We start from the raw sequence: 11657 nt of genomic DNA, 5'->3' as shown, positions 1-11657 counted from the left end.
CTGTGAAGAGGCACATGCATGTGGACAGATCTGCAACAGTCAGGAGATTTAAGCCTGATTAGTTGTCGCCTACACAGAAAATGGCAGATCTAAAGCACTCAACGTGTTGTAGATATGGTATTTTCAGTTAACTCACACTCAAGGCAGAGGTATCGTTAGTAAACATGTCATGGCTGCTGTCAGGAGCACTGCAGTGTTATGGAATATTAATAGTTTAAATCGAGAACAAGTTATGGGTTACGCTCACCCGTACTGGGTTCACTCACTGCTTTAATACTACCGTGACATTTAATCTGCCCTCAGAAGTGGGTGAATGTGCTTTGAAATTATTTCCCTCTGGACCATTCAACCCATAAATCTGCCAATCTGCCAATTGTTCAGCCAAACATTGTGGGTTCACTCCACAGCTCACACCAAGTGTCACTGGGTTTATGTTCCCCAGGGCTATGTCCAGTGAAAAACAATGTTGGCAGCAAGACTGCTGTAGAGTATGACTGACTAGTAATATGAATTATGATTAGAGATAGTGAAAATAGAATATTTAACTTTTTTTTACCCATTCAATACCTTAAAAGTAATTCAGCATCAACTTACGCTTCAACGTTATTCATTTGTAGAAGTAGACCAAGTAGGCTATATTCACATATTCTTTCAGTAAATGAAGACAAAACATTTAGGATGTTTAGAGAAAACATGACAATGTCAGCACATTGATATTTGGTCCACAAATTGTAATAACATTTTAAGATGTACCGTGCGTATCGCCCGCTTATATAGTGAAATGGCATATTTTTAAAGTGAGAATTTAAGGATTGCATGAACAAATCCCAGTATATTCAAGTACTCAAAACTCCCTCAAATTGTAAGCGATTTCTGTTGTTGTAATGTTACAAATTGTGATGTTTTAATCATCACATTTTATATTGACATATTATGTTTCCTTTTATTAACTTCAGCATACAGTATGAAGGAGTCTTTGCTTCAGTCTTGGATGTAGCTACAGTACATGGCACATGGCATCTTCATGCATGATGACACGGGCTGTGGATTTTGGAACCAGGATGTCACCTCCACAGTGAGGACAGATCACTCGCCTGACTGGTCCCGTCTGTGTTGAGGGGCTACTGTAGTCCCCCTTGAGGTGGTAGCTGCGGTCTGTCCCCAAAAGTGTTTGCCTTGTGTGATCGACCTGTGATCTGAAAAGTATTTAAGGGCCTATTTTCTTATCCCTAAACTTCTTTGCCTTTTTTTCCCCACAATTTTGAAAAATGTGAAATAGCTGATCTACAAGCTCACATCGTGTGTAGATCAGCCAGTCGAACAATTTTAAAATGTTCATACAGTATAGAGCTCCATGAACATCTGTTTATCAGACAATAAGTTGTCTCTATCTTGTCTATATTCTTTGGGTCAAAAAGAAGTCTGCTGCCATGGGTTCAGAGTGCTAGTAGATGACTTTGAACCAAGGAAGCAGTTACTTAGCCTACTCAGACTGCATATTCGACAATCAACAATCTGGAGAGAGTATGGCAGTTGGGCACTAAAAGGGCACTCAAAGGTAAATAAAAAAGAAACAATTTCTTGCCAGAATAATGAATATCCACGTTTGCTCTTGAAATATTGGCAGGGGCCGTTGTTCAATGACATTTGGAATATGCCTGCACATCCTGGAACACTCCCTAAAAATCTTTAAACATAATTGGCTAGGTAGATCCTTAAACTATCACCGAACACATCTTCTACAAGCTCATCAAGTGGCTCAGTATGGAGGAGAGAGTAGTAGTACTAGAACATGTTAAAATGTGTATGGTTCACAAGATTGTAAACAATGTGTAGTACACAAATATGATATCAGTGCAATTGCTTTTCTACGGTTATTACAGAAGCTACACAAAGTTGTATCAGGTTCCATATATATCCCATGTTGTCTTTGTTATTTTAGTTGTCTTGTACATTCTATGAATGTATTTATTATTTAAATCTGTCAATAATTCTGTCTACTATATTTTTGTCAAAGATGTCAAGTCAGACTAGAAAAAAGTGCTCCTCTTAGCTGATGGAGCACAGGTCTCAACCAGGTCAGGTAGGTTATTGTGGGCCAGCAATGTTCGCAATACATCAATCATGATGAATGAAAAATCTGACAGATCAGTCTTGATCACTAGCGTAATGTTTGGACAAAATTTGTAGGAGTAATATTAAAAAACTCACTGCACTGCACTGTGATCTGAATATTGCACGTCAGGGATTTGTCCTTGGTCCCTAGGGAGTGTGTGCACAGTTTCACGCAGATCGGTGCAATTATAGGTAAAAACGTGAATCGGCCATGTTATAGCACCACCATGAGCCTTTGGCCTGGCGGAGACGACAAAAACTTGGATTATGTACCCACTACGCAGGCTATTATATTGGTAGGGCTCCTTTGCCTTTGACATGGTCCATGGTCCATGGTCTACTTGTCTTCCCGTCCCATCCCATCCCCGACAGGCTGGAGTCTTCCCCCTGTCGGATGGCCATATAGGCTTACTGGCAAGCCCATATTAAATATTTTTGACAATTTGTGACTTTTCTTTTTTTGTTTTTGCCTATGACATTCCCAAAATATGGACACCAGACTAAAAGTGGTACCACTTTCCTCTATATTTTCTCATTTTCAAATATAGTAGCTGATTTATCATACAACAAAGTATACACTATAAGGCTTAAAGGGTAAGACCACTTTTGTAGAGGTTTGGGTTGTGTAGTTACCTTGCCATGATGTAACTCCAAATGTGGACAAGAAATCAAAAATAATTTCTCCAGTGATTAGAAATTGATAATTCAAAATATGCTCCTCATTGACTTACATTGTACGCTGAAACAGCTCTCAAAGTCACTCTTTTAGTACGTAAACAAACACAAACAAAGTTGTTTCAGACAATATAGAGCAACACCAAAACTCATGTGGTTTTATTTCTTCATAAAAATGTTAACTTCCTGTTGATTTGTCAATTTTTATTCAGAAGAAAACCCGGACTGGATCCATGGATCCGGATCCAGATCTTCATATAGTAAAATCAACAGGAAGTTACCATTTTTATGAAGAAATAAAACCACATGAGTTTTGGTGTTGCTCTATATTGTCTGAAACAACTTTGTTTGTGTTTGTTTACATACTAAAAGAGTGACTTTGAGAGCTGTTTCAGCGTACAATGTAAGTCAATGAGGAGCATATTTTGAATTATCAATTTCTAATCACTGGAGAAATTATTTTTGATTTCTTGTCCACATTTGGAGTTACATCATGGCAAGGTAACTACACAACCCAAACCTCTACAAAAGTGGTCTTACCCTTTAAGGAAAGCAGCTGCTTTCCTCCGATCCAGCTCTTCTCCTCATTTCTTCCAGTCTTCCGTGCTCCCTCCCAGGCTTAGTAATGGATATTGATTATTTGGCTTTGAGCCAGCAGTATGCTGATTCAGCGAGATTACTATAGTCTTCTGTTCTTTCGAGAGAGGACAACAAGACAGACCTGTCCTCACCCAGTCTGCAGCACTGGATAAACAATATCTGCCTGATAACGTGACATCACCAAGCCTACATGTATACCGTAATATCATGTTTAATAGGCTACTGTAATACTGACACGAGGCCGATCTGCAAATGCCCTCTAAATCAGTAGTTCTTTCACTTTTTCGTAATTCGACATTATTTCAAATGTTTCACTTTCCCAGTTTTAATGGATTAATATACCGTTTGCACTTTTTATACAGGTCATACAACACGCATAATCCGGGCCAAGCAAGAAAGTTCAAGGTTGAGTTTTATTGTTACATCTTGTGTACAGGTACACAAGAGTAAAACCTTTATTTTGTCGTTCAGGCAATGCAGTAATGCGGTAATAATAATGAAGAACAAAGAAGAAAGGGTGAACAAAAAGAGCAAAAAAAGAGTTGACTGACAGGACAATAAAATTGAAAACAATAAAATAAAACATCAATAAATAATAATACAGTATGTAGTATGTACAACGTGCACATGAGCTTGGTATATTATACGTCGCCAACATAATATTCATGTTTTCAGTAGAAATGTTAAAAATGCCAGAGTAGAAAGATGTGTGTTCTGTTGCCTACTAACTACAACAAAATCTATTTGATTGACCAGCCACAGACAAAACAAGCCAATCCTTTGTGCTCTGGAGATCTTGTTGGACTCGTGCTGCGTGTAGCGGAGCTCTGTCTGTGTCTCCACTGACCCATGAGGAAGACCATCTTGGCATTTAGTGTTGCTCCATAGGGGTCTTTGTGATTTTGTCCATCTGCCGCTTCATCTGTCTTGTGAACCCAATTCCTGTTTGAGGTCACTCCTCTCTTTCTGTTCTGTACTCTATTGTGCAATGTACAGTGTAGGCCTACAGTAGTATGTGAATACTGGCGAAAAATATCAGATCTACAAGCTAAAACACATCACATTGAGACATGTTTTAAGCTCGGCTATATGGAAGATCTCCCTTATAATGACATGCCCAAAATAGGGACGCCGGGATGAAAGTGGTTAATGGTTTGTATTTAATGTGTGTGTGTGTGTGTGTGTGTGTGTGTGTGTGTGTGTGTGTGTGTGTGTGTGTGTGTGTGTGTGTGTGTGTGTGTGTGTGTGAGAGAGAGAGAGCGAGCTCGAGGTACATCTATTGTGTAGTTTTGTCTGCATCGTTTAGGCTTCATGAATGTAATGACTCACTTAATATTGCATATTATATCATTGTCTGTGTGGTCTTAATTCTCACTGCTTGTGTTTATGTCCTGTGCATGTATAGGAGCTCACTTCACCAGGCATCAACACAGCCATGCTACCTCCTGCCGACACTTTCACCTGCAGGCCGCTCCACAGCAAGCGTCCATCTCGGCCGACTTCTCCTTGGGACACGCCGCCGCCAACCAGCAGCCTCCCGCCCCCCAGACAGCCCTGCCCCCCCACCTGCCCCCGGCGCACCACCCGTCCCTCGCGGCCCTGCCGGCCGCCTCCCAGTTCCAGGATGTACCGGCGGGGCCTCCATTCCTACCTCAGGCCTTACACCAGCAATACCTCATCCAGCAGCAACTGCTTGAGGCGCAGCAGCGCAGGATCCTCCCGCAGTCCAGGTGTGTGTGTGTGTGTGTGTGTGTGTGTGTGTGTGGTTTTGGGCGAAGATATTTGGGGCTTTATTTTCATCCATGCTAAACCCTTATCCCTAAACTACTTTGCCTTTTTTACTATTTTGAAAAACATTTTTGAATAGTTAAAATAGCCAATCTACGTGTCGATGTAGATTATTTTCAAAATCGTAAAAAAGGCAAAGTAGTTTAGGGATAAGGGGTTTAGGCTAAACCCCTTATCCAAGGGCTCCATTTTCGTCCATGCTAAACTTTAGCATGGATGAAAATGGAGCCCTTGGTTTAGACTGTGGAGTGACAATGACAAAATCAGTAGCCCAAGTATAGAGGACCCTGGTGGTCAAAGTTTGGTATTAAGTGGTTAATGAAATTCTTTGCTCTACACAGGAGAACCCAGGAGCGTGTTCCTCTGAATGCTCATCGGCTACGCTCAGGCTATGAGTTCCCTCCAGGGCTCCATGTTCCACAGCCGTTAACGCAGCAGCCCCGCTACCTGGCTGAAGGCACAGACTGGTCAGTCACTGTTACAGATCAAATAGTTGCCCCTCCCTCCGCATCTCTGTCTGTCTGTCTGTCTGTCTGTCTGTCTGTCTGTCTGTCTGTCTGTCTGTCTGTCTGTCTGTCTGTCTGTCTGTCTGTCTGTCTGTCTGTCTGTCTGTCTGTCTGTCTGTCTGTCTGTCTGTCTGCCTGCCTGCCTGCTAGAACGGGTGTTCACTGTTGGCATTGATTTGATGTGATGTGTATCTCCAGGGATCTCAGTGTGGACACTAACCTCCCTCACCACCAGTACCAACTACAGCAGCTTCCACAGCATTACCAACATTACCTGGCCTCTCCTAGACTGCACCACTTCCCCAGGAACACATCGTCTGCACAAGTGGTATGTTTCAAGGCAATTCAAGGCTTCACGCGCACAGGGTAATTGATAGAAAACAAGTCATTTTGAGGGTGAACTAGCCCTTTAAGGGGCTTGGTTGACATAGTAGAATAATTGTGTCATTCTCTTGTCCTTGCCAGGTTGTACATGAGATCAGAAACTACCCGTACCCACAGCTCCACCTTCTGGCACTACAGGGCATAAACCCTTCACGGCACGCCACTGCTGTCCGGGAAACCTATGAGGTAGACCAACAAGCTGTTGTAGTTTGATCCAATTTAGATCAGTGGTTCTAAATGGTAAATGGTGCATTTATATGGCACTTTTTTCCAAAGCGCTTTAGATTGTGCATTACAATCACCCACACATTCATATACACCAATGGCGGTTGGAACCATGCAACTGCAAGGCACCAACCTGCACATCGGGAACAATTAGGGGTTCAGCTCCTCAAGGACACCTCGACACTAACTCTGGGGGAGCCCGGGATGTAACTGGGAACCTCACTGTTCCGGACGCTCTAACGGCCACTCTACCCCTGAGCCATTGCCGCCCCATGCACACCCAGAAGAGAAGATTTATGTTAAAAAATATATATATATCTAACAAACATTTTTGATATTTTTGAAGATGTTCAAACATAGCAGTATATGTTGGCTGTGAGCCATAAGGGGGTTGAAATGATTGTGATGCTGTATTAACACATTTACCTTGGGACCACCTGGAGCCCCCTCAAAGACTCCTGGGGTCCCTAGATGCCACTTTAAGAATCACTTATTTAGATGACTTGAAGTTGTACATTTGGCTCCAATAATACAAAGCAGTGTCTGAAGACTTGTTGTTAGAATGTTGTACTTTTGTCTATAGTATCACATCATATTTATGCAATGTTCTATTTCTTGAATTGACCCAGGAGCTGCTGCAACTTGAAGATCGTCTGGGAAGTGTGAGCAGAGGAGCCGTCCAGACAACCATAGAAAGATTCACCTTTCCACACAAGTACAAAAAGGTAGATTGTAAAATGTGATTAAGACTGAGAGTGTACAAATGGAACCAATTTGTACACGCTCTGAGTTACAGACCTGTAACGGTCCATTTGCTTTGGTTTCTATTCGTGACTATTAATCATTTAGCTGGGGACCCCCTGGAAAGCCCCCAGTGGAGCCCCTGGAGTTCCCCGAAACCGCACATTGATGATGGTCCCTTTTCCACCAAAACAACTTTGGTTCTAGAACTGGTTCTGTTCTAGATTCTTGGAACCTTGGTGATTTCACGGAACTGGCGGCCATTTTTTGGTTCCAGTTCCAAACCAACTTGTAGGGTTCTGAACCAATTCATTTTCAGTGGAAAAAATCTGAACTGGTTCAATATTAGGCGGGAAAAGAAGAACTGAACTGGTTCAACCCTGGTGGAAAAGGGGCTATTGAGAACCAGTGTTCTGTGTGGAGTTTGCATGTTCTCCCCGTGTCCCCTAGGGTAGGTACCCTCACAAAAAAGATGCAGTAATCCTGGTCTCTAAACTGCCTCCCCCTGGCCAGCCGGGGCGCCTGATGGAGGGGAAAGGAACTGGTTGGAATAACGTGTTCCTTCCACCTGCTACATCCAACCGGGGAAACTCCCCCCTGTCAGGTGTGAAGGAGCGACTTGGACACTGAAATATGGGTTACAAAATCGTGGGATACAAATTATAGAGGAAAAGAGAACCAGCGTTCTAATAATACACTGTTTGACCCAAGCTTGGCTGGGCAACATTGAAGTCTTCTCCCTACTGGTCAAAACCTGGTACTGCAGGCAGGCTGGGCCCATGTTCAATTTATGACTGAATCGTGACGTAGGGCGTACACAAGAACAGCGTGAGGGGTACTATGATGGGAGCCAACCAATCATATCAACGCTCGAGGGGTACTACCCGGAAGACTTCGTCGTTCTTCCAGGTGCTTCAAAACGCCACTGAGCAACTTCCATTGAAGTGAATAGCAGGGGGCGGGGCTGTCGCTCCCCAATCCGTTCTCTAGATATATTATAGCTCTATGGTTTAACCCAAATATTCTCTTTTTGTGCATTCCGATTGGCCCTCAGAGAAAGCCCCTGGACTTGAAGGTCAGAGAAGACGAGGAGGAGACGGACGTGGATGAGAAATGTACCATCTGCCTGTCCATGCTGGAGGACGCAGAGGACGTCAGGTGAGACGACATTTTCACTGGAATGGTCTCTTAAGCCTAAACCGCACCAATGTTTCGCCATGCAAGGAGTTAGTGTGGTTGACCTTAAAACTGTTTTGTCACAAGGTGTTGCATTGGTGCGGTTTGGGCTTTACTCTTCCCCTGTATCCTATTCATGATAGCATGCCTGTAGTGTAGGCCTAGTCTAGAGCCTGGCCGATACATCAGCTTGGGATGATATATTGCTTATAAATTTAAAATGTGGAGATAGACCCCTCCTCGGACAGCTGATGTAACGCCAGCATTCCCAGACCCCCTCAAGACAGCTGAGACTAGAGGTGTTACAATATGCGCTCTCTCTCTCTCTCTCTCTCTCTCTCTCTCTCTCTCTCTCTCTCTCTCTCGCTCTCTCTCTCTCTCTCTCTCTCTCTCTCTCTCTCTCAGGAGACTTCCCTGCATGCATCTCTTCCACCAGGGCTGTGTGGACCAGTGGCTGGTCACCAGCAGGAAGTGTCCCATATGCCGCGTTGACATCGAGACACAGCTGAACCCTGACAGCTGATGACCCGCCCGAAATCCCACATGTCAATCACCCCACCGTGGTTCCAATGTTCCGTTCCACATGGTCTGCTGGCCCCTCCCCCTCACTGGGTGCTTTGCCAAAATGTCTCCAGATGTCACATGACATGATCGCACGATCACATGACCACTCACTCTGACTCATGCTTACTGAGCCAAGCCAGGATTGTTAACTTTATGTAATAAGAGGCTGCTGGAAATTCTCCCGATATAGAAGCACATCCCCTCAAAACATGAACACATTATGCAAACATACACACACACACACACACAGGCGCGCACACACACACACACACACGCACACGCACACGCACACACACACACACACACAGAGTACAATGAGGACTATACATGCATACAACATATGTACACTGGGCTTACTCGTAGCTTGCTTGTTATAAGTGGGGTGTTGTTAGTGTAGTGTTGTACTGTTGTAGGCAGCCTGGGCAGTGTAGCATGTTCTTAAAAAGCCATGATTTCAAACTCTGAGCGTGGAGAACACGTAACCCCACCTCCAGCCAGATGCCTTCTCTCGCCCTCTCTCTATTCCTCTCCTCACACGCACTGGTGACATCATGTATTTTAAGCCTGACACCGGCATGCAGCGAAAATAACTACATATATCTACAAGCTCGAAACGCGGTGCATTGTGGCACGTAGCAAACTTGTTGATCCGCTATTTTTGATGGTATACACATATAGGCACAGGCTGTTTTTTTGAGAATTGTTGCCATGTAACGACATGCCCAAAATAGGGACACCACCAGGGTTAATGTGGTTGATAGGAACTAAATGGCCTGCTGCCATATGTGTCTCCAGATCATTCATGGTGGTAGTAGTAGTAGTAGTTATAGTAACAGTAGCAGTGTCCAACAAGTGATATTCAGTGGTCCCACTTTATAGAGGAGAGCACTAGCTGAGTGTCCAGTTCAATTGCACCCAGCTTGTAGTCTTTTTGCAACACAATTGTTCACATTTGAAATTGTGGTGTCACGTGAAAAAGGTCTCCTTCACTGCTGTGAGAGCCAGGGATCAAGTTTTCGTGTTCAAAGTTAAAATACGCAGGTAAAAAGTGTTTTACCAAAATACATTTCACCATAGCGTAGCTTGACCTGATTCACTGGTGCGTGCGTGCGTGCGTTTGTGTGTGTGTGTGTGTATGCGTGTATGCGCGTGTGCGCGCGCGCTCGCGAGTGCACACGTGCACGCATGTACCGCCTGTGCACACTGCCCCACTGTGTAGATGTATAGAGTATACTAAAGTGTGGGTGTGTGCAACAAATCCTTAAGTATGAATTGAAGTGTGTGTCAAGGCATCATTCTAGAAGTTTTTGTGGCCAGATTAATTACATGAATTTATATAATCCAAAGCCAAATAAGGACAAAAAAAAAGGAAAATGTATTATACAGTATGAACTATTTTAAGGGCCCATCCCCATCATTCACTACAGTAACAGGGTACGGTAAGGCTAAAGGAGGCTATAGATGCTGTCCTGACTGACATAAGTGCTCTGGCTGAAAAATGTAGTAAATGCATGTTTCATTGTAGACATGGGCTGTTGGCTTCTGTACCATTCCTTTAAACTAAGGAAGGTGCACGGTTGTCTGTGCATGACTTAATTAAGCCTAATTTATACGTAGCTTTTTTACTTACTTGTTGACGACAGTGTCGCTATCGAAAAACAACATATTTACAACAACAAAAAAACGCAACGCTCCGCGACACTGACGTACGACACAGTTTAAATTAGGCTTTAACCTGAGCCTGCGACTATCTCCTCGATGCTAACGAACAAACTTAAATTCGAGCACGATGTCTGTGTGGCTGTATTGCTGACTTGTAGCGTGTGTTCATCCTGTCCTCTTGGTGGCAACGACGATGAGTCCTGTTGTGATGTTTACCTTATTGCCTAAAGAACAATTAAGCACATGTGATGATAGATATAGCAACAAATGTTTTTCTTTGGTATTGCATTTGCGTTGGTTTCAGTATGTTTATGTATAGAAACACGCAGTGTTTGAATCAGAGTGAGGAGCTTGTGTATTCACCTAGTGTTTGTTGTGTGACGGATCTCCCCCATGGTTGCTATGCTGGTTGCTATGCTGTATTGATAGATCAACAATGTAGAATGTTGTACGACGGAGGCAGTATCTCTCTCACAGTGTATATAGACTTGATGGAGCACAATCTTTATGCCAGGAAAGCATCTTTTAGACTGATAACAAACTGATTTCCTTGACGTTCAATAACAATATTTGCGCTTTCTTGCAATTGTTTGACCTTTTATGCCCTATTTTCCATCTTTTCAATATCACAGATTTGTGTTGAGAGATTCCTTTAGGACCCTAACTGTCCTATGCACTGAAATGGGGGAAAACAAAAAACAAAACAAAAAACGATTGGGACTAACTCCAAAGGCACGTGGGCCAAGGGATCAATTAGCAAGGATGAATTAAGACCGGCCATCTTGCTGTCTTGTGCACTGCCAGTGTTGACACTGCCTCCTGCTGTAGTGGAGTTGTTTGTGGGACGTTTTGATAGTTTACACAGGGTGTTGTCAGTTGAGATGCCTTAAGTATTTAACAATCATAATTTATTACTAACTGTAGATATTGTGGGTGCATATTTAATTTTATATAGTTTTCCTTTTTGCAATTGAATCATATTTATTTATTTAGAAATAACACAAAAAAAAAAATTGGGAGAAAAAAAGAAACTGTTACCTCATTTTTGCATTGTTTTAAATGGGAATGCTTTGCATGCAGTTGTATTTTTCTGAAGACTAATGTTGAAAATTGAAAAAGCAAAAAAAAAAACCTGCTGTTTGATCTGCCTGAGCCGGCTGTGTGATGTTTACTGTCCTGATTTGTTCTCAGTTTTATCCCAGTGTGGCGTGCCAACAACAG

The 11657-nt window shown here is 43.0% G+C and overlaps 1 protein-coding gene across 2 annotated transcripts in view; it reads left to right on the top strand.

The window, feature by feature from the left end:
• Positions 1 to 9809, top strand: part of ark2ca (arkadia (RNF111) C-terminal like ring finger ubiquitin ligase 2Ca) — a 15985-nt gene extending 6176 nt beyond the window's left edge. The window contains exons 2-8 of one of the 2 annotated variants that reach the window (XM_079523801.1): positions 4796 to 5120; positions 5520 to 5645; positions 5883 to 6012; positions 6150 to 6254; positions 6923 to 7018; positions 8089 to 8192; positions 8616 to 9809. In XM_079523801.1, coding sequence (XP_079379927.1) covers positions 4796 to 5120; positions 5520 to 5645; positions 5883 to 6012; positions 6150 to 6254; positions 6923 to 7018; positions 8089 to 8192; positions 8616 to 8733 — 1004 coding nt within the window. In that variant the 3' untranslated portion in view covers positions 8734 to 9809. Of the gene's footprint in view, positions 1 to 4795; positions 5139 to 5519; positions 5646 to 5882; positions 6013 to 6149; positions 6255 to 6922; positions 7019 to 8088; positions 8193 to 8615 lie in introns of both variants that reach the window. The other variant, XM_079523802.1, reaches the window with a different exon arrangement.
• The last annotated feature ends 1848 nt before the right edge of the window (positions 9810 to 11657 follow it).

The sequence above is a fragment of the Electrona antarctica genome, assembly GCF_951216825.1.
Source record: "Electrona antarctica genome assembly, chromosome: 16".
Lineage (NCBI taxonomy): Eukaryota > Metazoa > Chordata > Actinopteri > Myctophiformes > Myctophidae > Electrona > Electrona antarctica.
Note: the sequence above shows the minus strand (reverse complement) of the source record. Positions and strands in the feature narration are given on the sequence as shown.